The following is a 26,705-nucleotide window of genomic DNA, read 5'->3' on the forward strand; positions in this document are numbered from 1 at the left end:
CAGAAAGATTCCGGTGCCCCCACCGGGACGCGAACCGGCAACCTTCTTGCTGCGAGGCAACAGCTGTTAAATACAGTACTGTTAAATACCAAAAGACATGGTAATGACTAGCAGTTAATTGCTTTTAAAAGTTTAACAAATCAAAAACATATTAACCGATATGGCAGAAGATGAAGTACGTGCATGTCAGAAAATGTGTTGTACATTAGCAGTAGTACCTGGTCAGGCCACTAGGCAGAGGCCCGTACTGTTAAATACAATAGTCGTCTCATTTTGCTAGCCCAATCAGGCTACCAGCAGTTCTGTGTTGGCAAGCAGAGAATATTGTGGGGGTTTAGCTGGCAACTGGCACCATGACAAAGACCTCTGTGATGCGTAATGCCTACCGGCTATCGCGTTTATTTTCTAAATAAGGTGTGAAGATGGCATCGCTGTGGCTGATTATATATGTCATTAGAGTGGCCATATTGCATGACTTAGGCTTTGTTCGTGGCTCATGATCACATTCAAAGTGGCTTTGTTTTGGTACCAAATGTCCATTGAGCTAATTTTATAGTATTAATTGTTGTTGTTGGATAAGGCCGTTAGAAAAATAGCTGAGGTTTGCATCCCTATGCTGAATAAATATGGACACAATAACAAAGATGGAATTTTTTATTTTTTTTGCTTAATGTCACAGTAAAATGATGCTGCAGCACCTGAGTTGTAGGTTTAGTGCAAAACAGCATCCTCCCTTTTCCCTGATATTGTAGGATTTTCATGACAGTAGTTCTGCAAACAAAGATGGTAGCTGATGGGGAGGAATTAGTTTATATACAACTTTATGAATTGGAGCATTTGAAAACAGAACCAGAGAATGAAAATGCCGGTTTGTAGCACACTTGGGTGCCAACAGAAAGTACAAGACACTAAGACACTGTTGATTTTGTCTTTTTGTGGTTTACAATTAAAATAATAATAATAATAATAATAATGCCTGATTTATCTTTTAGTTCTATGGTGTTCTGAAGAAAGTCGAGTTGCCAAGACAGGAGAATTGGAAGTGGCTGCATGTTTTGCACAAAAGTCCCACGCATGCTGGAGACAGGAATGCTTTGATCATAGAAATGATCCTTAGCTGAAAGAAATGTGACCAGGATCTAAGTTTTATCTGTAGCTGCACCAATCAAAGCAGCCACCTCCCACCAAGTTTTTGTTCTGTTCAGCAGGAATTCAAGCTTTAATGTTAAGTGACTCCTACTAAAAGTAAGAGTATGTAGAGGGAGCGTTTTACGTGGCTCTGTGTTTGCAACGTTTGGTTACCCTGCCACCCTCACCACCTTGTTGCCAAACAACAAATTCACACTGAGTTAAATTTAACACTCCTGTTTGTGACCTTTAACCAGTGGACACCACTGCATTTAGCATCGAGGCTTTCAAACACACACGTGAAATTTCCTCCTCCGCCGAAGGTGATTTATGAGCAGCTGTTGAGTAAAATGATATTTTCCAGGTAGGAAAATCTGCTCTGTACACAAACACACTGTATTTTCAACTGAACTGACGGCTATATGGGTCAACAAACTTGTATATATCAGATTTATACGATATAGTTAGAAAGTGAGCCAGAGAGTAAACATATTTTCAGTTATGCTCTCGGGCCTTAAGCAGGTCACTCAGTTGGTACAGATTACAGCCTAACACAAGTTATCTGAAACGTGTTGGTAGGATTAAGAAAACAGCCTCTCCTCTGCCGTGTAAGCCTTTTGCCCACTTCTGCTCCAGTATGCATTCAACTAAGAGCATTAAATCTGATCCACAGGTCCCTTATGTAGCGTGTTGCAGGAAAAAATTGGCTGCCGAAAAACGGTCATGTTGGGCGGAGTCCTGAGCGGCCTGGGGATGGCGACGAGCTCATTTTCCCGGTCCATCGTCGAGCTTTACATCACCGCTGGAGTCGTCACAGGTCAGCAAACTCTCAGCACATTTATTATCCCACCCGACACCTGATTGTTGACTACCTGCCCAACACCAAACACACACAGACCAGCTGGCCAAGATCAAGTCAATCCATTCTTTTCTTTTTCTGCTCCAAAGTGACCTAAAAAAAATCACTTTATGATGCTTAAACAGGAAAAAGATAACCTGCTTTAAGGTTAAAGGAAGACAGCTTTGGTCTTATTTTCATAGTTTTGACTATTACTTCTGACAAAATTGTGCTCTGTAGTGCCTGCACAGGGAAGCATGCTGTGGTAAATATATGTCAAGTTTGGAAAATGTGTACGATGGACAGCTTTAAATTACACATGACATGACTTTTTCAATCAGTTGGCACCGTTTTGTTTTTTTTGTTTTTTTCTTTCCATATCTGATGCTGAAACTGACGGTCTCGTTGCTTCATCACAGGACTGGGTTTCTGCTTCTGCTTCCAGCCGGCTATGGCAATCATGGGACACTACTTTGTGCGCCGTCGTGTATTCGTGAACGCACTGTCCTCCACCGGCACAGCTGTGGGACTGTGCGTTCTGCCTTTCCTGGGAAACTACCTCCACACTGAGTTCGGCTGGAGGGGCAGCTTTCTTATCCTGGGGGCTGTCCTGCTCAACTGCTGCGTGTGCGGTGCTGTGATGAGGCCTCTGCAGCCCAACAGGCCTCGAGGGCAGCCGCTGATGAACCACGGACCTCCTCCTCCGGACGAGGACAATGACGGGAAAGAAAAGGGCAGGGTGAGGACGATAGTGAGCCGCATTGCGGCCGCCGTGATCAAACACATGGCCTTCGATCAGCTCCGCAACAACCGGCGCTACCGCGTGTACTCCATCGGCATCACGTGGATGATGCTGGGGTTTGTGGTGCCGCTGGTGTACCTGGTTCCTTACGCCACAGCCAATGGCATGGAGCCGAGCCAGGCGGCCTTCCTGCTCTCCATCCTGGGGATCGTCAACATCGTGATACGGCCTCCTTTTGGCGCCATCCTCGGCTTCAGCTGGTTCAAAGGGCGACACATTTACGCATTCGCCTTTGCGCTGCTGATCAACGGACTCAGTAACAGTATTTGCACCATCGGGGCCAGCTTCCCCGTGCTGCTGGTCTACGTGGTGATCTACGGGCTGTCCATGAGCGTGGTGGGCTCCCTCATGTTTACTGTCCTCATGGATACCGTGGAGATGAGCCGCTTCCCTTCCGCCCTGGGCCTCCTCTCTGTCATGGAGGCCTTCACGCTGGTCGCAGGACCGCCACTGGCAGGTAAAGTGAGCACAGAGGGTGGGAGATTCAGAGCAGAGATGTGGTAAGAATGTAGGACACTGTAATGGGAAACATCTAGACAGGATTTGCCTCATCAAAGAGGTTTATAGGCTGCAGGCAGGGGGAATGTTTAGTCATGGTATAGGTAGAGTGACACAGATAAAGTAGCACACTGTACGCTCAAGAAATCAACTACTTCACTGTAGTACGTGCACAGATTGACATTAATCTGCAGTGTTATGTTGCTGCTGTTCCTGGTTAATGCTAAACCAGAGATTTAAATCTTTATTTAAAGGCTGTCTCATCACCATCTGCAGTTTGTTTTCAGCTCAATCTCTGCTGTGCATCATGTTGTTGGACATAAACACTCAGTCAATGTGAATGCACTTCATACTCTGTACATACAGTTGAAACCAGAAATTTACTGTATAAAAAGACATATAACCTTTTTTTTAAACCACTGTCTGACATTAAATCAGACTAAACTTTTTCCTGTTAGGATTACCAAAATTATTTTCTATTTGCTAAACGCCAGAATAATGAGAGAATTTTTTTTTTTTACTGCTTTCTTCAAAGTCAAAAGTTTACAACACTAAGATGACTACGCCTTCAAGCGATTTGGGAAATCCCAGATGATGATGTCATGTCTTTGGAAGCTTTTGATAGGTTAATTGACAACATTTGAGTTAATTGGAGGCACACCTGTAGCAAATAGAATTAATTTTGGTAACTGACCTAAAACAGGAAAAATTTCGTTTGATTTAATGTCAGAGGAAACAAAAAAAGGTTTTGTGTCTTTTTATGCAGTGTATGTAAACTTCTGGTTTCAGCTGTACCTGTATTCAGGTAATAAGCAGCTTAGAGAATAGATTCTCCTTTTTTTTTCTTTTTTTTTACAAAGCTGTCAGATACCCTTTTTAAACTCTGGAACTGGTTTCACGGCTCCCGTTTGTGTTGGCCCTACATAGAGTCCTTTGTAAAACCTCTGCCCACTTTCTGTGCATGTATTTTGTCAAAGCTTTCCACCTGAAACTAATACGAGGCTTTACAAATCTCAGGTTGTCGGACACCATCTAAAGTTACGTTCTATTGAGAAGCAGATTCAATCTTTGTGTTGCAAACCATCCAGTGCAGCTCAACACAGAACCATCAACAGGAAACCAAAATGAGGAAATCTGATACTGAAGAGGACCTTTGTGTCGAACTCAGCTGCAGCCTCGTTACAGTTTCAAGTAAAATTAGAAATGCATTTTTGCACAGAACAAGAACTACGGTTGGTGTTCCCCATTGCTTACAGAGGAAGCAAGCTGGATAAACTACTTCAAATCTTCAGCATAAATAACCTTCAATGCATTTTAATCTGTGCGATAGTCTAAATTCACGTGGAATGTTTCAGGAGCATGTGTGATACTAATTTACTAACTCAGTACGTTTGGCACTATTACTTCTTGCTTTTCTATTCTGTAGTCTGATTTTAGCTCACTTACTTTGTGTACAGTACTGATTTATACTTATATCCTCTTGCTTTTCTGCTAGGCACAGCTTTTCCTGATGTTATGTCATTTTGTTATCTTATCAAATTCCACCTTCTTGCAGCGAATCTATCGCCTCTTTGTTGGACTTTCCGTTCTAACTCGGCTTAAACCCAAAATGCACCTGCTGCCGTTATGTGGTGTTTGGCTTTGACTGAAATACGGCACCAGCTCTAACTAATCAGGCCACTTTGTAATAATTTTGGCAGGACTAGACGAAGCAAAACAGTTCTTGAAGGGTTTATAAATCGTGTCTTTAGAAGGTTAAAACAGAAAACTAAATTGTTGGCTTATTTTCCAACCTGACTGACGGTCGATTTCATTAAACTCACAAGGAATCACGAAAGCAACAAGTGTGTCCCAGCCCTGTCCGTCACTTTCTAGTGCCCCCCGGAAACATTTCCATTCCTGCTTTAGGGGGGTTAATTCAATTATTTTGCGTGTAGCAGTCGCTCAAAACACAGAGTACATCTGTTTCTTCAAAGTCGACCTCCGATTCTTTCTTTCATCTGAATATTTTTGGGCATTTGGTTTTGAGGAGTGAAATAGAAAAACTCCCTGATATGCTCCCAAATCCATTCCACCTTTTAATTGTAGTAAAACAAAACACTGACATGTAGTTTGAACACTGCAGCTGTTGTAAAACTGCGAAAGATGCTTTTTAAATGTGCTTGTGTCTTGTCAAGTAGCAGAGTATCGAGCCGCTGTATCTCTCCGTCCCCGTCGGATCAATATTAGAATCGCTGAGGCTGCAGTCAAACAGGATATTTTTGCTTAAGAAGTTTCCTAACTAAGAGGAGAGGCTGCCTCGACAGGAGAAATTCTCTAAATGCTCAGATAATCGAAGCGAGGCACCATCTACAGCAGAACCAATTTTGCTGTGTCCTCATGAGTTTTTTTATTAATCTCATGATGTTTTCCATGAAGGTTAAAGAAACGGGTTTAGAAAAAGGCCTATTTTGTGGTGGTTTTTTTTTTTTTAAACTTTTTATTTAGTTTTATTCGTATAAAGACAGCAAGAACAGAGACAATAAATAACATAAAATAGTACAAAAGGGGGCATACAAATTCTCAGTTAGTTGAGTAAGCATTGTCTTTGTTTTTGAATAGTGTCCATTTCCTCCATTTTTGTGCAAAGTCACCTGCTTTGATTCGCAGATTTTCTCCATTGCGTAGATCTCCTCCATAATGACCATCCAGTGCCCTGTATTTGGGGCATCGCTTTTTAACCAGTTCCTAGTAATGGCCTTCTTGTAGGCAACAAGAATTATTTTGAAAAGGTACCTGTCTTCTTTCATAATAACTCCTTCTGGGATCAATCCCAGATACAGAATCCGTGGGTCCCTGGGAACCTTATATTTTAAGATGTCCTCCAAAAGTCCAATACTGTCATCCCAGAAAGGTTGTAATTTGGTGCATGACCAGAAAATATGACTGTGATTGGCATTATAGTTTCCACATTGTCTCCAACATTTTTGTTGTAGTCCAGTCTGTTCTTTTTTGGACTATTTTACCAAAAACTGAAAATCCAGTGAGCCAGTATCATCACAGTGAATCTCGCCCTCATTTCCCGCTTCGTTTACATCTTTTCTCTTCATCTGCTCTAAACTACAAATCAGAAATGTCAAAAACACACCGAAAACGTCGTCGTCACGTTCTGTGCACGTGTTTCCGCTGAGATGTCGGGGAAGAGGCCGCTGCAGGCTGTTGCTGTAAATAACCGCTCAGTCAGTATGGGCAGCAGAGCGCGGAAAAGGGCAGAGGCTCAGGTTTCAGATGACTTCTATGTTTATCTGCTGCTCGTATGGTCCAGCAGTGACGTAACCACAACACAGGATCACTTTACTCCAGCAGCACGTCTGACAGGCTTCACTGCTGATGGTCACATGGAACATTACAATCATTGGCTAAGATCTACGTTTTAGCTGCTTGTATTTATAGGAAACTGCGACAGAAAAGATCGAATGTTTTGTTTTACAGGAAGATGCATTTGTTGCTTTTACAAGGAAAATGAGAGACAAAATTTTGACAGTTATTTTCAGAGGAAGAAACTTCATGCTTACAAACAAGCATCACACTCATGTAGCTGATTGGTTGTGCGCCTACTAACAAAGAAACCCGTTTCCCAAATTATTTTAACATCCAACCTCTAAAAACAAAGAAAACTGCTGCTGGGTTGCATGTCCCTACCAGCTGCGATTGCTTTTTTTTGAATGACTTTAAAGGTTAAATTCATTTTAAAAAGCAAATATCACAGCAACCGAACATTAGTGACCTGGAAAATGTGAACAAAATAACAAAAAGACACCAATAAATAGCCTATAGAAAGAAAAAACATTGAATAAAACCAACTTTAGATTGATTACTTAATCCTGCAATTGAATCCAAGGGGAGACAACAGTTAAAATAATAGACAAGAATAGAAGCAGTGAAAAAAAATGATCAAATTATCATCTTGCAGTATTTATTTAAGGGAATTTGCTCACAAAAAGCTGAATAAGTGGCTGTTTTTCATGATTGTAGTTACATAAATCCTGTCCCGCCTGCAAAACTCAAACTCAAAACAGTGTTTTATTTTAATAAAGTCATTAGTTAGGGTAGATATTTTACCACTTAAAGTTATAATTACTTTCAGTTCATAAACACAGCCTGCAGATCGGCCGATTGTGTCACGTGACTTCTAGAAACAGCCGAGCCCCAAATGGATGTTTAGCTGGGCAGAGATGTGCAGAATTTATTTATTTTTTTTTTTTTTTTGGTGTGGCACAAACTCTCAATGTTTGGCTTATTTAAAGTACGACCTGTAGAAAAAAAAAGTGATTTTGATTAAATATCATGCTCTTAAGCTTTGATTTGAGTTGAAAAGTTGAAAATCCAACTATTTTTTTCCTGTTTTTAGCATTTCGAGCTCAGAGACGCTGTAATTTTGGCTATATATTTTTTAAAACTACATGCCTGGCAGGTTTTGGGTCTCAGAGTATTCGGGCAGGAAGGGATTATTTTTATTCTAAAGACTTGTAAAAATGTAATTGTGATACACGGATTAGATTTTAGGGGTTTAATCAGTGACCAGAGAATGACTTGGTCCAAGCTGAATCCCAATGGATTTCCAGGTACGAAGAGATGTGCAGATTTTGTTGTTGCTTTTCCCCGATATCTAGTATAAACTCTTAATGTTGGGTTTATTTTTAAATGGGACCTTTAGAAGAGATTTTGACACATCATGATTTTAAGCTTTGATTTGGTTGATTTTTCCAGCAAGCATATCACATGTGATTAATTCTGGGAGCATCATGCAGTTGAAAATCTGACCTTTTTTTTTTTTTTGAGCATCTCTGACTCCGAGTAACGGTATTATTTTGAGGTTTTGAGTCTCAGAGTACAGAAAGGGATTGGAAAAGAAATTCTAAATATGTGACTTTGATTAATCAATGACCAAGGATGGACTTTAAAGCCATTTTCCTTCATCTACGATCAAATCACATCATTGGAAAGATAACTATGGAACCTGCAAACACAAATGTTGAAATGCTGACTTTGTCCTTTTTCTATCTTGCAGGAGCTCTGGTGGACAGTACAGGCCATTACTACCACGTCTTTCTTGCCTGCAGTGCCGTTGTTTCCTCGGCCGCCGTGTTCCTCATGGTGTCCTTCTACTTGCTGGATAAAAAGGAGAGGAGGCAGGGTAAGCCCTCCACGCCGCCCGACCCCCCCATCGAGTCGGCTCCCGGCTGCCAGTACCGCAGCGTGCCCACAGAGGGCGACAGAGACAAGGCCTCGGCCAACGGGGCAGAATTCACCACCAGCACCTGAACCTGCTCACACTGTGCGTCACCTTTAACACGCAGACGGTCCGGCAAGTAATTCCTAATGTTTGCGGCAGCTCGCCAGGTGTTTACTTTAGCATGGTCAGATGATCACACCTGCTGTCCACCTGCAGCGCCATTAAACACACGCTATGGATGGTCTGCACTGTTACATACCAAAATGAACAGATGTGCACTTAGAACTACAATGTGATTGTACCGTTTCTCGTAAAATGCTGCTGATCTTGTAACACAATCTTTCACACATGAGGTATCTCACTTCATCAAGCCAAGATACATACATGACCCTTTTGTTTAAATCAAAATCATAAATGGTTGATTGCTGGAACAGGGTTTTAAAGGCGTGTTAGTGTCTTACGGGTTTACAGACGTAAGGGGAAGGTGAGCTCTTGCTGATGATGATACAGCAAGTGATGGTGGTTTTGGATTCCCACTTTATACCTTCATGTAAAATAGTGCATCCCTCAGTAAATAATAACAATGAGAGCAGCTGTGATTGGACACCAGACCAGTGCTGGGAAACTGCTTCAGTAATTTGATTTCAAACACATTTATGTAGGAGTCAGTGAACTGACATGATAAACGTCTTCATATTTCTCAACGTAGTGCCTCAAGATAAAGTCATAATCACCTCCGTAAAGAGCTCACGGTTTCTGTGGATGTTGGGTGCGATCCAAACCAGCACATGCTGCTCGTACTCACCTGAGGGCCGCGCTACAAAGCAAGATTAGTAGTTTAGAAACAGACGCGAGTTAAGACTTTTGAATCTGAGTTTTCGATCGCACTAATCCCACTAAGCAGTCGGCTAACTGTGCGCACCGTGCTGCCACCGGAACCTGCATGCGTTCCGTTTCAGAAAATGCCTAAATATGTTTTAATGTTTGGTCCTGAATTGCTGCCAAGTTCGTTTTACTGCAACTGATACGACACAGATTAGACAAAGGTAGAACATCATTAAGTTTGCTTTGATTTGGCCAAAGTGATTTCCATGTATCCTTCATCAAGGGACAGTGTTGGACTTAAATGCACTTGAGTAAGTTAAAGAGATTAAAATGTGCAGCTGTCCTTTTAGGTACATTAGCTTTCACTATTGGCAGTTTTCTACCAGCGATCGTGTCTTGTGTGTGTTGCAGGAACTGCGGTTTTTATGATTAATTTTTACCTCCTTCATATCAATAAAATCATTGTTGATTTTAGTCTTTTTAAATGGGATTTGTTCACTGTAAGAGTCACATAAACCTGCACCAGCCTTATCCTGTAAACGCTAACTGCTAAAATGTTATTATAATAAGCCTTTAATCGGTCTGAACAAGGTTTAGAAAATGACAGTCTGCTTGTTTTTTGTGTTTTTTTTTTCATTTTTTTTTTTACATGTTTTGTGTTTCAAGCAGGAACGTGTATCCATGTGACTGAATATATGAGCAGATAAGAAGAAGGTCAAATCATGTTTTTTTTCCTCCGCATGCTTCTCATTCCTTAATGCAACAGTGCCTTTCCACATAGGTGGCGTATTCTTAACGATTACTCACAAGCACAGGAGAGTTTCACACCTTTTCAGGAACGCGGATGATTTTCAAATTGCATGTCGCGGTTCTTCAGAGGTAAGACACATTTCACGAGAGGAATAATTGGGACACTGAGCACCTCACAGTGATCAAAGCTTTACGACACTGAAGACGAGTTCAGTTCTAATCAGAGGCTCGTCTTGATAAATGATCACAATCGCGCCACCGGTGTAGTTTTGAACAAAGCTGTTTCAAGGGACTGAAAACCGAATACACTTTTCAGGTATAAGCTGCGTTGCAGTAAACAAACCTCTTTCCCACCTGGAGGATTTTTAGTAATGTTTAGAGGCTTGTCTTGCTGTGGGCCAAATTCTATCTTTTATTATGTATAAATTCTTTATTTCTATGCTGTGATCAGGGGATAAATAAATGTTTGAATATCAATATCATGTCTCTTGTGATTTTTTTTTTTTTTCAAGTGTGTTTGGATTACTCTTTATTTTTTTAAAAAGAAAAGAGAACATGCACAGTGTGATACTTGCACAATTTATAAATGGATTTTGGACCAGATGTCCTACAGCTGTCAGTAACTGCCCCATGAATTCCTGAAAAATGCCCAAAGTTGCTCTTATCAGAGTTGAAATTAACACAGATCCTTACATTAAATTTAAAAAAAATTTAATCTGGACTCAAAGGGGGCTGCAGGGTGGAACAGTTGGTTAGCACTGTTGCCTCGCAGCAAGAAGGTCGCCAGTTCGCGTCCCGGTGGGGGCAACGGGATCTTTCTGCATGGAGTTTGCATGTTCTCCCCGTGCAGCGTGGGTTCTCTCTGGGTTCTCCAGCTTCCTCCCACAAGTCCAAAAACATGTTGAGGTTAATTGGTGATTCTAAATTGTCCGTAGGTGTGAATGTGAGTGTGCTTGGTTGTCTGTCTCTAAGTGTGGCCCTGTGATAGACTGGTGACCTGTCCAGGGTGTCCCCTGCCTTCACCCTGAGTCAGCTGGGATAGACTCCAGCCCCCCACGACCCTTGTGAGGATTAAGCGGTGTATAGATAATGGATGGATGGACTGAAAGGTATACAGGTGTTAAAACAACAACTATCACTGTAACTTAATCTGAATAGCTTCAGTCAAGGTAAATGAGCTTTTCTTTTTGGTTCTCAAAGATGTTTCACGTGTCACCCAAGAGGCCTCTTCAGTTCTTTGTATTACACATTTTCTGAAATGTTATGTTTAAATACTTAAACTGGGAACTATACATGGAATATGGACTAGTTTGCATAAATTTTGCAATATTAATCTAATAAAAAATAAACACCTAATTGTGTTTTCATTGGTCTAAAAACGGATGATTGAATGAAAAACATCCTGAAATCTAGAAACTGACCAGTGCATGGTAACAAAAAGCTAAATATTTTTGTCTGTAGTCTCCTATGCAAGTCTCTTTATAAAATATTAAATATATTTATAAATATTTCAATGAAACAAATAAACATGGTGCTAAAAGAAATCCTGAAACAAATTAATGTGAAACTATGAAATATATAAAAATGATGTTTTGAACAATGTCCTCTTAAAAATCAAAAACCTAATACTTCAATTATTGCATTTATTTACATGTTTGTTGCCGAATTTGTTCGTTTTCAGCATTTATTTCAGATTTGTTTCGTAAAAATATTTTATGTTTATTTATTAACCTGGACATAAAACGGGACTCCATAGAGTCTCACTTTAGTGCTTAAAAATTGCATGTTTAATTTAGTTTAAAAAAGAATATTTAAAGAGAGAAGACGAAAGATTGTTGTTCTTAAATCAAATCATTTATTTAAGAAAAAAAAACAAAGCAGAAGAAAGATGGCTGCCTGCTGACGTTTGCCGCCATCTTGTGGCCGCTGTGTGAAAACGCGGCAGAGAGGTTGGAGCTCAGTAAAGCCCAAACTTTGAAAAGTGTCACCCAAACGTCGGTTCGTGCTTTTGAAACGAAGAGATAAATGAACCGACATGATCCCGGAGGTTTGTATTTGGCGTGTTTACACCTTGTTCCAGGTGTTTACAGGAGCCGCAGTGATAAACTGGTCGAGCAGACGTCATCCAGCTGAAAGTAAAAGTGAAAGTAAAGCAGCTCCATGAAGCAACCAGTTAGCCCGCTGCGGACTGCGCAGGAAACACACGGTAGGTGTCTCAAAGTATCCGCTATAATGTGTGGTTGGTACATGTTTTAGTGTGGTACGGCTTTGTGCAGCTAATTGTCAAACAGCAGCAGGACAGCGGTTACCTAAAGAGCCATTACCAGCTTTTATTGCAGTTTGTAGCTAGCTAAAACTAGCTAGCTACAGCGGTTCAGTTACACGAAGTTAGCTCATGAATGAATATAACGTTACACAGCTGAGAGCAGAGCAACGTGGAATACACTTGATCAACCCACAAAGCTTTAGAGTTCAACCTCGCGATTGTAGTGTTTGTCAAAGTGACAGTAATGTGACGTGACACACTGTCTTCTGCGTGTATGTCTGGTGACCTTTCTGTAAAGTGAAATCATCCCACTGTGTGGAATTAGTCTGATTAATTAATAATTACACAGAGCTGCCAACTTGTAGCTGCCAGCTGAAGTGAGACTGGTATATGTTATAGGTTACTAATGCTCATTTACATATTTAATTCTCCAGGAGAAAAGATGCAGGTGCTGCATGCTGGGAAAAGTTCACCCATAAAGTCCCCAAACACAAAACCTCAAATAAACAACTATAGTAATAATAATAATTATAATAATAATAATAATAATAAGAGCAAATCTGCTGCCCAGAGGTGACAGACGAAAGTTAACAGCACTGAATCTTTATATAAAGTAAAAAGGAGGTGGTATTGATGGGTTTTTTTTCCCAGTAGGTCCCTCCATTGTAGATGTAAATATCATCCTAGAAGTCATTTCTCGAAATCTCTCTTGATGTGACGTTTTTATACGCTGTTGAAAATATTCTAGATATATTTTCATAGTTTGTGTCTATAAATCTTTTAACATTTTTTTTTCAGATTTTCCCTATTTTGTTAAGTTACAGATAACTAGTAAAAAAAAAATCATTTGGATGAAAAAACATTTTTGAACTCTGATTTTGCAAATTCAGCAAATTAATTGATTTCAAGTCAAGATTTCAAAATGAAACAATGCAGTTAGCAAATTATAAAAGCTGCAGTTTAGGATATGTGTCATGCAGCGTGTCTGACTTGAGACTGAAACTGTTTTGTTAGCGGTTTTATAAATTGTCGTCCTCCTGTGTGACCCTTGTGATTGTACCTCTTATCGTTTTGCTCTTTCACATGTTTTCATTCTGTTAAACACTGATAATGAACTGAAGAAGAAGAAGGTTAAAAAATTACAACACAAATCAGGAGTATGTGTCAGAAAAATCCAGAACAGGAAAAGAGGCTGGAGGACCTGAAACATTTGATATTCTGCTTCTGTGGTAAAAAGTTCTATACATTATTCAGAGTGTCAGCTTTACTGAGTAACTACAATATCTGTGTTTTAGGATCGGTTTCTTGCACTCTGACCCTCCGATAAAGGAAAATGAAGGACGTGGCCGCATGTGGATTTTACATCCTTCTCTTCGATGTGGTTCTGTGCTCAGCTCTGTGGGCTGGACGGCTGCTGCTGCAGTGTTCCAGCTGTGGTGGACTGGCAGCTGCGTGGGCCTTCGGGGCGGTAAAGTGGGTCTGTCTCCATGTTTTCACCTTATTGCTGACTGAGGGAAAACCTCAGGCTGTGCTCCGCAGGTTGGTGGCGCTCCTCTGCCTTCTTTCTCCTGTGCTTGAAAGTGGACAGATCCTTAAGAAACCTCCGTTGGAGCCTCATTCAGGACCATCTCCTGACCTCAACATGCTGCTGTTGGTCCCAGTGTCCTCGTTGTTGGCCTGTGTCGTTTGGGAAAAGGGCCTGTCTGGGAGTGGAAAGAAGAAAGTGGACAAACTGAACACTGGGCAGTTGCTGATGAGGACGCTGGAACTCTTCAGACCAGAGGCTCTTTATCTGGTTGCAGCTTTCGGTTTCCTCATCGTAGCAGTCATCAGTAAGTGTGAAATACTGATGCTCTGTTGTGCCACACCTGCTTTCACGTTGCATTTAAAATGAGTATTCAAGTCCCTGATTGCCTCATTCATGTCTTTCATCTTTCCGAACAGGTGACACATTTATTCCCTTGTATCAGGGGAAAGTAATCGATATGTTGGGGGGTCAAGTGCTTCACAGCAGCTTCGGTTCTGCAATCGGATGGCTGGCGCTTGCTTCTCTTGGAAGGTAGTGAAATGAAAACATTTATGCTCTGTTTGTGAGTCTCTTAGAAACAAGAGCACAATTAGTTATCACCTGTCTGATCATTACCATGTATTAAGAACTAAACGTTAGTTTTCCGTCTGTTTTGACAGCGTGGTGTTCTCTGGCTTGAGAGGAGGCACGTTCATGTGGACTCTGGCCAGACTGAACAAGAGACTGAAGGGTTTGCTGTTTCAGAGCCTCCTGCAGCAGGAAATACAGTTCTTTGGGGAGAACAACCCCGGTGAGAGTCACATTCCTGAAGTTTCTCTTGAGTTGTTATTAAATTAAATAATTGAAAGACTTTCATAATTTATAGGGTCAAGAAATCGGGTTGTTTTTCCATATCTTTTTCCCCACATGTGGTTGTTTGACATTATTTCCAAAACTGTGAGCGTTAATCTCCCCCTACTGGCAGTGAGAGTAATTACACAAACACTGTTTGTGCATCCTTATGACTCTTCTATGTTTATCATGTTCTTCTTCTAGACTGTAACTGTAAATGGACAGTTCCTTTTTTATCTGAAACTTTTTTTGGATGTTGCTCAGTTTTTTTTCCATCATAGGCGGCATTGCTCCCCGCTTCAAAGTCCAAAGTGTCATCCTCTAATATCGTGTTTTGTCCACAACCCAAAGGTATTTGGTTCACTGTCATAGATATTCAAATTTAGGAAGGTGGAATCAGATAATTTGGACTTTTTTTTTTTCTTTAAAATACCTCAAACTAATTAATCAGTTATCAAAATAGTTGGCGATTAATTTAATAGTTGACAACTAATTGATTATTGATAAAAAGTTGCATTGTCATAAAGTCAGGTTAGTTTGAGCACTTTCACTTCATAATCTGCAACCAACATTGAAACTTGGCTGTAAATTCGTATCTTTGATCCTGTCTATCCTTCTGTTTCATCATCCAGGATCTCTTGCTTCCCGCCTGCACCAAGACGTGGACAGGATGGGCCGAACTGTAGCGCTAAACGCTAACGCAGCAGTTCGCAGCACAGTCAAAGCCTGCCTCATGTTGGTGGTGATGTTGAGCCTGTCCTGGGAGCTCACTTTGCTTACCTGCATAGAGATGCCTCTTCTAGCTGTACTGCAAAACAAATACATCACCTTGATGAAGGTAGGTGTGAAGCAGTTGTGGTTTTACACTGGCAGTTACCAAAACTGTCCACTAGGTGGTAGCACATATGAGGATGAATCTATTCGTAAATTGAGTTGCCTTTTGCTTGATGCTACTTCACTTAATGTTAGATTTTTGAGCTTCACTGTGCAGAAAAGTGAACTGTGATAAACCAGAAGGAGTTTGAAATATTCATCTGCTGCAGAAAGAAAGTTTTTTTCTGCTCAATTCAGTGCACCGGGACAGTGAAAATGTACGGAACTAAAGTATAGAATTTCTTGTGCCCATCAAGGGCAGAGTGCCTCTGCACCTCTAAACCTAAAACTACATGTAAAACATGCAAAATGACCAAGAAGTGGCCATGAAGAGAAGTAAAACAACCACTAAAAAGCTCACAGGAACCAGAAAAACGTGCAAAGTGGTTCCAGAGAGACTCAAAACAATCACAGAGAAAACAAAATGATCACAAAGAGACACTAAATGATCACAAAGAGCAGTAAATCAACCACGAAGACAATGAAGAACACAAAGATCATCTTACACATTGGCAAAGTTTACAGAGAAGCAAAAGAGCCACAAATAATATTTATATTATTTATGGAGAATAAGGAGTCACTTTAAGACTGGTTTAAGTCCATAATTAAACTATAAATAATTATTTTTCGTCGAGTATTTTTATGTCTTAAAACATGCGTAGAGGATAATTCTATAGTTGAAAAGTAAATCAAACCACAAATGTTTATTTCCGTTGTTGTCCTCCATGGCACAAAACAAAGAAGATTTTGTCTGTGACTTTTTATATAATCAGTTTGATGTTTATTGTTTCTGACTTCTTCAGGAGCTAAAAGAAAAGATTCAGGACTGTCACGCTGAGAACCAGGACCTGGTTTCTCAGACCATCAGCGGGATTCGAACCGTCCGCAGGTTCAAGGCAGAGGAAGGTGAACTGAGGCGGTATCAGGAAGCTGTGGGACGGATGTGCAGCCTCAAGAGACGTTCAGGAATCTACAGCATAGTCTTTTGCTTCATTCGGAGGGTAAGAAGACAGTGGATATGATGCACAGTTACAAGCAAGAGAGCATGTTGAGATTTCAAATGACTTTTGATCGTGTGTGGAGGCTAATTTCCACCAGGAAGATAAAAATATATAAAGATTTGTGGAAATATACATGATGTTTTGGTAAAAAATTTGGTCAAATATGTGAGATGCCAAATCAAAATGTCTACTTATTGAGTCAATGTTGTGGACTAGGTTGTAAAATTATGACATGACAAGTAAAAATATTTCAAAAGTAGACATTGTGACCTGATATCTCATGAATTTATCTTATTTTATTCTTTCCCGGCAAGACTGCTTGTGTACATGCACAGCTCCAGTAATATTTAAAGATTTGTTTTGTCTGATTTCTGTTTTGTTTGTTTTTTTAATTCAGCTCCAATGTCAGTGATTCATTCCTGTGTACTTGTTCCTTTTAGCTGTTGACTCTGGGCATTAAGATACTGATGCTGGTTCAGGCCCGAACTCTCATCTCGTCTGGTCGCCTCAGCATCGGCAGCCTCGTGTCCTTCTTGCTGTACCAGAAGCCCATGACAATGAATTTAAGGGTGAGACAAGTCACAGATGTCTGAGTAGGATATTTTGTATGATGCTTTTTTTATTGATGAATTTCTCTTTGTTGCAGGAGATTTTGCATTGTTACGAAGACACAGTGTCCACAGTTGGAGTCATTTCCAAAGTGTTCGGATATCTCGACCGGACGCCGAAGTCTAAACAGGAGGGCGAGTTGGCTCCTGAGAAGCTGGAGGGAAGAGTTGTTTTCCAGAATGTTACCTTCAGCTATCCCTCGGCTCCAGATAAACCAGTCTTGAAGGTAAACATATGATGGGCTCGGTGTAACAAACTCATTTTGTTTGGAATGATGTTAAATATCACTGCGGTTGTCCGAGCCCTAAATGGATCGTTGTTGCGCCGTCTTGTCCTCTCCAGTCGGTGTCAGTGGAGCTGCAGCCAGGGAAGATGACGGCGCTGGTGGGTGTCTCCGGCAGCGGAAAGACGTCCTGCGTCAGCCTCCTGAAGAGGCTCTATGAACCTCAAGAGGGACAGATCCTGCTGGACGGAGAACCGCTGCACCATTACAAACACAAGTACCTGCATCGAAAGGTACAGTCGGCTCAGTGGGAACACGGTGGCGCTTTGGGAACCCTTTAAAATTTTCTGCTCAAGTATGATCTAAGACATCTTCGGATTTTCATACAAGCCATAAAACTGGATGAAAACACCGCAGTTAAACAAATGAGACAAAAATGTTATGCTTGGTCATTTATTTAATTCGGAAAATGATCTCCTGTGAGTGTCAAAAGCATGTAAACCCCCAGGATTAGCAGCTAATTTGAAGGTGAATTTAGTGTTTTTAAGCAATGGGATCTTTCAGACATAAACTAGAGGTTACAAACCATCTTTATAAAGAGTTTAGACAGATTGTGTACAAACAGAGGAAAATAATCCTCCTCAGAAGTGGTCGACCCACAAAAATCACTTGCGTGTTTAAGATGTAGCACATGAGACAGGTGCTCAGGAGAAGGAGTCGTCTATCCATTTGTTTTTCTTGCAACTTAACTCGTTTCCTCTACAAGCACAATTTGCACCTTTTTTTTGTTCCTACATGTAATGTGTGTGAGCTCCGGGATACCTTGAATGTCAGTTTCAAACAGATTCCTGCAAAAACCACAAAAGGCAAGGCAAGGCAAGTTTACTTACACTTCAACAACAAGGTGATTCAAAGTGTGTTACGGAGACATTAAAACATAATGAAAGATGTCAGAAAATACACATTAAAAGACACCATTTAAAATCATTAAAACCAATCATTACAACATTTAGGAAAAATGTAAAAGCTTATAAAATGTGAAAGTTAGAACATAAAGTATTACGATTCTTGAAATAGTTTAGTACAATAATTTAGTCAAAGGCAGCTGTAAACTGGTGTCTTTAACCTTGATTTAAAGGAACCGAGAGTTTCAGCAGTCCTGCAGGTTTCTTGGAGTTTGTTCCAGATATGTGGAGCACAGAAGCTGAACACAGCCTCTCTCTCAAAAGTCAACCTGCTGGTGATGCCAGAGAAGAAGTCAAAGATCTCAGAGTTAGAAGCATCTTCAGGGGATTCTGATCGTCTGTAGAAAACATCACGGCCCCCTGTCTGTTAGTTGTTGAGATATTTCAGTGGTGGACTGACACCACAAGCGCAGTGTCATTTTCCAAACACAGTTATCAGGTGCTAAGAATCATTTAATTTCTGATTATAAACTTTCCAACGAAGCTCCCTTAATTAAGGGGAGCAGCCCACAGAATGTGTGAAGGCTTGTTTCACTGTTAAAGTTGTCTAATGTCCTCCTGGCCTCCAGCCGTCTGCACAAGTTGAGACTGGAATGATATTGTTGTTTACTCAACATTCGAGCTGCCGAACCAGTTTTCTTGTGAGCTGCGATGAACGTTGTGACGATTGGTTCTGCTAATCTGATACCGTGAGGTGTTCAGTCACCGTGGGGCTTGCTCTTTTCATAGACTTCAACAGGGCAAATAAATGCAGGTTGTGGCCTGGAGACAGAACAAACCTGCAGATTTTTAACTGACAGGTTTTGTGCTTGTGGATTAAATAGTTAATATATAAATGTATGTTTTTAAATTTATGCTGCCCGTTTATTATCATATCCTCGATCCAGGATGGAATTATCTATATCCAGGATATTCCAATAAGCGGGCTTCAAGATGGCGGCAAGTTTGGGTGTGAAAACTAGCCTATGTACTGGACCGGCACGACCTACACGGCCTATATCGGACGTATCTAGCATGTATTTGGGAAATAAAATATTCCATTATTCAAATGAAGCTTTATGGTTTTGCTCCAGTGAAATTTCACCTTTGGTCGGTACGAAAAGCCACCCCATCAATAAAAGTTATTTCCTTTATTCAGAGGGTGCACAGAGGATTAACTTATCATCATTAACAAGCTGAGCAGTTCAGCTATGAGTGACGACATGCTCTGCAACATGCGCTTTGATTTGCATTTTTCCACTTCCCACGTTTGTATTCACATTTGCGCGTCATAGAACATGTAAAAAATAAATAAATAAATATGCACTACATTTACTTTAAACTCTAAATTCCACTACTGACGTGTGTTTAATCTTGATTTATTTTTGTAGGTAGCCCTGGTTTCCCAGAATCCTGTGCTGTTTTCTGGTTCCCTGAGATACAACATTGAATATGGCCTGAAGGACTGCACCGCTGAGAAGGTGAAAGAAACCGCAGAGAAGGTCAAAGCGCACGATTTCATCTCTGAAATGGAGAACGAATACGATACAGGTATCTCACACATCTCATACCATACGAAGAGGTTACCACAGATGATTGTATTTTCATCACAAGCATCACTGAAACCTGTCAGTTTTCAATTTAGTATGACTCTATGTTTGGCATGAATTTAACATTAGCGCCATTATTTTAACATTTTTATTGTCCATCTAGTGCCACTAAGGTTCATTAGTATGTAGTTGCTTGTCGCTCTCTAGTTCTTTGCTTGTCATGTAGTGTGAGGCCACAAGCTTTGAGTTGCAATGGAAACTTCTCTCTTGTATGTTAGTGTTTGCCTGACACATTACATAGCAGGTCCTTGTTGATGATTGCCACAGAGGGGGTGGAATGCAAACTGTTTGTCCATAGAGGGAGGGCTTGTTGTAGAATATTGGAAGCAGCACACTAGGCTTCATGGTAGAGAAAAATGACCCGTATTTTGCTGCTCAGACACAAGCTGAGGTCTGAGCGGCCTCGGCTGGGTCACCTGGGCAAAACTGTCTGATGCTGAAGGACCGAAAACACCCGACACCCAGTAATGTCACCTTAAATGTGTCTGAGAGCATCAGGAGACAAAGATCACTAATAAAGCCTGGCATGTAGCAACATTGTAGGAAAATATGGTTTAAAAAACAGCCGACATAACAGACACCAACTACAATGTAAATGAGTGACTGAAATGGTGACATTGAGTGCATTTTTTATTGATTTATTATATTATATATAAAGTCTGTACAGGCCAGGGTGTAAACAAAAGCTGCTGATGTAATTTTTACTCGTACTGTGTATAAACTGCATGTATCTCCCATCTCATCCTGTATTCACTGTCTATATTATTTATACTGTTCATCCTGTATGCATCTCTTTACTTTCATACTTTTTTTGTTTATTTTCATTACAATTTAAAGTATTTGCACCAGAGTGAGCTAGCAGCTAATTTGCATCTGTTGTCCATGGGCGGGAACATAAAAAGAGAACAACCACGGAGCAACAAAGACATAAAACATTACAAAATGTAGAAGTCCATCAGTGTGAGATCATTTTTTTAAAAATCAGTAAAAACAATATCTAAGCACCTGAAGTTTGCAGACGGCACCACTGTTGCCGGACTCATCCAGGACGGCGATGAGTCTGCTTACAGAGAGGAGGTCAGGCAGCTGACTGAAGGCGCTCAAAACAGTGGAGATGACAGTGAACACTCCTGCACTTTAATCTATGTGCAGTTCTTTAACATCCATGCACAATACTGTAATTGATTTCATCTTATTATGGAAATATGCCATGGTTTTTGTTTTTGTAGTAAAGTCTGTTTTATGGCTAAAGCTATCTTTATGTCCTTATGTAGTTGCTCTTAGGACTTTAGGTTAAGATTTTATATTTATTACTTACTCACTCTGTTGCTGTCTTGTTGTTGTTTAACAACCCGTCATGAGTTCTGTGAGCTCCAAGTCATTAAGGCAAATTAGGTGTGTGTGTGCAAGCTCACTTGGCATTAAAGCTTTTCTGATTCTGTATTTGTTGGCGTAGTACTTGTACGCTGTGTAGTGACAGTAAAACTGAGTCTAACCTAATGTAATTGGAAAGGTAGTTAAACATTAACTTTTCATAGCAGATGTCATAAGAGGGTTGGAGTGTTTACAGCTTCAGGTGTACCTCCGAAAGGCGATCAAAGGCCACCACATGGGATGTTTCAGTGGTTGACTCTAAAATTCTGATGGAGATTTCTGAAACTAGCTGAAGTGTGTTACAAAAAGCCATTTGCAGGTATAAATTATTTTAGAATTATTATTTTTAACCGTACTGTTGGTCTTCACAGATGTCGGAGAGAGTGGAGGCAAACTGTCTGAGGGGCAGAAGCAGTGCATCGCCGTCATCAGAGCTCTGGTTCGAGATCCACAGGTCATCATACTGGACGAGGCCACCAGCAAACTGGATGTCAACGCGCAGTATGATGTAAATTGAAAAAAAACCTGACTCCACGAATAACACTCTTTAATATCAGGCGTACATGGCTGTAAAGTAACCTGTTATTTTGCTCCTCAGGTTCTGCAGGAGGTTCTGGCTCGAGGCCGGACGGTTCTGGTTGTGGCTCATCAGCTGAAGACTGTGGAGAAGGCAGACCACATCATCTTCATGGAGAAGGGAGTGATCGTGGAGGAGGGGACACACGACCAACTCATGGCCAAAAGAGGACGATACCATCGTTTAAAGGAGGAACTTTTCTCTGAAAGCAGCTAAGAAAAGCTGTTTTAGTCTCTATTTCATAGTCGCAATATGTGTAAAAACTGGGTGGTTGAAATGTGCCCAAAGTCAAATCATGTTGTTTACTTGTTTGTGTGGAAAGGATTCTATAGATAAACATCATTAAGCTAACCAGAGAATCGTGACTGTAGACTGACAGAAATGAAACTGTAGAAGCTTTATGGTGAGCTGATGAATTATCAGTATTGTTTTCAAGCCATTGTTCTTTGCTGTGTTTTAAACCTCACACTAACTGAAATAGTTTTTGTTTTGTACAGAAAAAAAAAGATGTTTGAGCTTTTCTTTCTTTTTGTGGCTTCATCAATTTCTTCTTCTTGACACAAATATGGACACAAAGATCTAAAAGGACACCAAAAAGATGCGAAATGACTGTAAAACAAGGAAAGTTACATCAGTGAGACTCAAAACAACCACAAAGAGATGCAAACCAACCTCAAAGAGAAGTCAAACAACCACAAAGAAAGAGAAAGCAACACAAAAATGACCAGATACAAGCAAAGCAAGACCAAAAAGATGCAAAACAACCACAAAGAACTGGAGAATTCTACCAAAAATAGGCTAAATTACCACAAACAGATGAAAATCAACTACAAAGAGAAGTAAAACAACACATAAAAGATGTGAAATGACCACAAAGAGACTGACGAATATCGCAGAGACACCGAGTGACCACAGAGAATAGGAAAATGATACCAACATGCAAAATGGCAACAAAGAGATGCAAAACAATTACAAAGAAAGCAGAAACAACACAAACATGACCACAAACAACACCTAAATGGTCTCATACTTGAGCAAAAACATGTGAAATGACGACAAAGATGCAAAGCGGCCAGAAACAGAAGTAAAAACAATCTCAACGAACCTCTAAACAACCACAAACAAATGAAAAATGACACCAAAGACATGCAAAATGACTCAGAAGAGTCTCAAACAAAGCACAAACCAAGCACAAAGTGACCACAACCAGACACTGCTGTTGACAAAGAGCAGTAATACAACCACAAAGAAAAAGAAAGGACTTAAAGCTACACACCAGAAATATCGAAAATGACCACAAAGAGACTCAAAATGACAAAGAGAAGTTCAAGACCACAAACATAGAAAGATCACTTTATTTATAGAGGACTTTTAAGGGTTTACAAAGTGATATGACAAAGCAAAAGCAAGATAGCTCAAAGGCAAAATAACAACAATGAGAACAAGGTTTAAAAACATGCAGTATATGTCAATATTCGTGGAGTTGCTGGTGTTTATGTATTAAATATGATACAACCTATCACCTCCTGCTGAGAGACGGCTGATCAGGATGGTCAAGAATCACCAAAAAGCAGGTCTGCAGTCAATCAGAAGCTGCTGGAACACAGCTGTCAGTGTCCACAGTGTTTCACATCAACATGAGCTGGAGAAGGAAGTTCTTCCTCTAGAAGCAGAACCTTGACGTTTGCTGCTGATCACATAGACAAAAAAAAAGAAAAAGAAAGGGCCTTCTGGAGGAAAGTTTTGTAGTTAGATGAAACAAGAATTGAGCTATTTTGCCACAATGACCAGAAACATGTTTGGAGGAGAGAATGTGGCCTTTAACCCCGAGAACACCAAACCTACCCTCAAGCATGGTGAGGGCCTTTCTGCTGCCAAGTACATGGAATAAGGAAGGATTAGCTCCACATTCTTTAGGAAACTCTATAATCATCAGTCAAGAGGTTGGGTCTTGGACACAGTTGGGTGTTTCAGCAGGACACCGACCCCAGACACACATCAAAAGGGGTTAAGAAATGGTTGAGTCAGGCTAGAATTAAGAATTTAGACCCGCTTCCTTGAAGTCCTGCCTTAAAGCTCACCGTGGACTGGGATGAAGAACCAAACCTTAGATTTACTTGAACTGCATCAAGTCTGACAAGAGGAGTGGTCAAAGATTTATCTGTCATATTTATATTTATAAAAGGAAAATGAAGAGCCTGAAGAGAAATGAGTATAAAAAAGAGAATGCAAAACCAAAAGAAGACACAAGAAGAAGAATTACCCTAAAGAGAAGTAAACCATGCTTGTGTTCCAAGTACTGAGGGGGAGTATCCAGTATCTTGTGCGTCTCCCCCCAACTCTCCGCCTCTGGTTCGGGTAGATGTTTGGATGTGAAGGCGCCTCCTCTGGCAGCGCCCTCAGTAGGTCAGAGCAGCTCCATAAAAACAGTAAGTCAACACAGCTGCGCTCTCACCTCAGTCAGAGGCTCGGCTTCCTCCTGATCGCTCAGTCCGGTGCGTCCCGCGGTGCGCAGCGGTCAGACCCAAGAACCTCTGCGGCCCTGACGCGCTCGGTGGTTCCGCTGAAGTTTTTGCATCGGGGCGCGGTGACCTGCAGCTGCACACGATGATCCCCAGGCTGGCCTTGAGCTTCCAACCTGTGCGCAACAGCTGCGCTTTATCTGCAGCGGGGAAGCAGCTGTGGAGACCGTGGACGCGGCACCAGGGATTACCTGCAGCCAGTCGGTGAGTGGAGGCTGGAAAAGTGGAGAAAAACAGGTTGACCATGAAAAACAACTTTCTTTTTATTATGTAACTAAATTACCGCGTTTCCTCTGGAGGCTCAAATGATAAAAGTAGTTTTTGCTCCTTCAGAACCAGTTCCCATGATCACGATTACGCAATCTCGCCCTGGATTTAGATTAGCGACATTTTTTGGCTATTTTTGCACACCAACTTAATCGAACTATGTGCATTTAAAGTGCTGCAAACTGCGGAAGGAAGGGGAGGAGACCAAAGTGAAAACAAGGCAAGGATGGAAATGGTTATTCCACTTGAGATAGTAGCGTGTGTTCAGATTGTATCCTCATCTGACACTGCTGGGAGAAGTTAAGCAACTGATTGAGCTTTGCAGTCTGCAGAAAGTTTGCTGAATAAAACCGACAATTTCCTTTCATTCAATGCGAACAGTGGAAAATGCTGAACTCAGCAGGAGTCAATGGTCACTTCAGTTTATCAGCAAGAAGCTAGGATTGTCAGGAACTTCACTTTTGGACATTTTGGAGGTGCTTCATGCTCCTACAATTCAGAGAGAAATGTCCTCTTTCCTCCACTACATTTAATCGAGTTAGTATTTGGGTTACAGATTACAAGTTTACTTTAAATACACTTTATAAACTTCTAAGATGCAACACATTCCAGCAGCTCTGTAGGAGACATTTTCACTTTAAACTTGTCATATGGTTTAATTTAAACACCTTCTCTGTTGAAATCCATTTTTTTTTACCTTGTCAATGTGTCCATATGGTGTTTTTTATACACTGGAAGATGCCAGCATTCCCACCTTTAAACTGTAGTGTACTGATGACAAAAGCATGTGTTTAAGGTTTCGGCCCATCATAGGTAAATCAGTATCTGCATATATATTGTTGAATGTGCACCAGTATGAGAGACAGAACATAATACAGACGAAGATGTCTGGGGTAATTAAGAAACGCTGTCATCTCAGTTTTTCCAGCAGAGCAGCCCCGACTTAATTATTTACATACATTATTTACAATGCTCAGCACTGTCTGCAGCACATGTAGCAGAGCAGACAGCGGTGCAGAGTCAAGCTTTGTCTTCATAGTTTGTATCATTGCTGGAAAGTTTTTGAAAATATATCCTGTATTTTTCCCTTTTTCGTAAAGCTCGAACAGTATCGGCCGATGTATTCATATATTCAGATCAGAATTTCTTACAACTTAAAATTTGTGGGCCCCAAAAAGCCAGCATCAGTCAGGTTATAAAACAGATCTTTATGTGTCATTATTCTTCCTCAGAACTGATTTATGCTTCAAATATTTATGCATGAATTAATCCAGTATTTACAGTAGATTCACTGGTGAGCTGGATTATTTTCATGCAAAAATCTAAATATGCAACTTTCATACACAGAGATGAGCTTTTAGGTGTTTAATCAACGACCCGAATAAGATTTCAAGTAATAGCTTTGGTAAAAATTACTTAATATTCTACAAAAAAACAAGATAAGTGACAAAACACATTTACATATCAGACCCACTCCTTCTGTCCTTGCCTATTAATCATCTCAGATTTGTCCTGTGACCCATCAGGAGATCCTGACCACTATGTTGAGATCCAAAGGTCTTAGATATGACTTTACCTGATAGATGAAGTAACTGGACCTCAAGTAATAAAATGCTGTGTCATGCATTGGGTTGTTAAAAGTTTCAAATGTCGAGACTTTTAACTTCAGGACTGGTTTTACTCATGTAAAGAATCTGCATTGTTGTTCCTCTTTTTCCTGCCAATAACACGACGACTGCTGCAAACATTTATGTCTGAATTGATCCAACATTTACAGTAGGTTATAGGTGAGCTGCATTATTTTCATGCAAAAAAATTCCTCTGTAAATACGCAAATTTCATGTATACACAGATGAGTTTATAGGCGTTTAATCAACAGCCTGAACAAGTAACTCAAAAAAGAAGAAAAAATTAGTGACAAAGCACATTTTCATATCAGAACCACCATTAATCAGCTCAGATTTGTCATGTGACCCATCAGGAGACCCTGACCCTTATGTTGAGATCCAAAGGTCTTAGATATG

The 26,705-nt window shown here is 40.5% G+C and overlaps 3 protein-coding genes across 3 annotated transcripts in view; all 3 read left to right on the plus strand.

The window, feature by feature from the left end:
- Positions 1-10,535, plus strand: part of slc16a5a (solute carrier family 16 member 5a) — a 13,075-nt gene extending 2,540 nt beyond the window's left edge. Inside the window, exons 2-4 of the mRNA XM_008301295.1 lie at positions 1,802-1,945; positions 2,386-3,225; positions 8,317-10,535. Coding sequence (XP_008299517.1) covers positions 1,802-1,945; positions 2,386-3,225; positions 8,317-8,570 — 1,238 coding nt within the window. The 3' untranslated portion in view covers positions 8,571-10,535. The remainder of the gene's footprint in view (positions 1-1,801; positions 1,946-2,385; positions 3,226-8,316) is intronic.
- Positions 10,536-12,191: 1,656 nt separating this feature from the next.
- Positions 12,192-22,398, plus strand: tap2t (transporter associated with antigen processing, subunit type t, teleost specific). The gene is made up of 12 exons (XM_008301290.1): positions 12,192-12,262; positions 13,618-14,154; positions 14,267-14,381; positions 14,510-14,640; positions 15,314-15,519; positions 16,358-16,555; positions 16,996-17,124; positions 17,202-17,390; positions 17,507-17,680; positions 19,723-19,882; positions 21,687-21,823; positions 21,914-22,398. The coding sequence occupies exons 2-12, from the start codon at positions 13,656-13,658 to the stop codon at positions 22,106-22,108; spliced, it is 2,133 nt and encodes a 710-aa protein (XP_008299512.1). The 5' UTR covers positions 12,192-12,262; positions 13,618-13,655; the 3' UTR covers positions 22,109-22,398.
- A 1,904-nt stretch (positions 22,399-24,302) lies between these two features.
- LOC103371835 (acyl-CoA synthetase family member 2, mitochondrial-like) overlaps positions 24,303-26,705 on the plus strand; it is a 36,656-nt gene continuing 34,253 nt past the window's right edge. The window contains exon 1 of the mRNA XM_008301292.1: positions 24,303-24,618. Within this exon, the coding sequence (XP_008299514.1) occupies positions 24,500-24,618 (119 nt within the window). The 5' untranslated portion in view covers positions 24,303-24,499. The remainder of the gene's footprint in view (positions 24,619-26,705) is intronic.

This window comes from Stegastes partitus, unplaced genomic scaffold (assembly GCF_000690725.1).
Source record: "Stegastes partitus isolate 25-593 unplaced genomic scaffold, Stegastes_partitus-1.0.2 Scaffold1655, whole genome shotgun sequence".
Classification (NCBI taxonomy): Eukaryota; Metazoa; Chordata; class Actinopteri; family Pomacentridae; genus Stegastes; species Stegastes partitus.

Excerpts from the sequence above, each read along its gene's own strand:
- tap2t (XM_008301290.1), top strand. The coding sequence starts at position 13,656 with ATGAAGGACGTGGCCGCATGTGGATTTTACATCCTTCTCTTCGATGTG. Across the intron at positions 17,125-17,201 it reads CCATGACAATGAATTTAAGG|GAGATTTTGCATTGTTACGA; the intron begins GTGAGACAAGTC and ends TCTTTGTTGCAG. Across the intron at positions 17,681-19,722 it reads ACAAGTACCTGCATCGAAAG|GTAGCCCTGGTTTCCCAGAA; the intron begins GTACAGTCGGCT and ends TTATTTTTGTAG.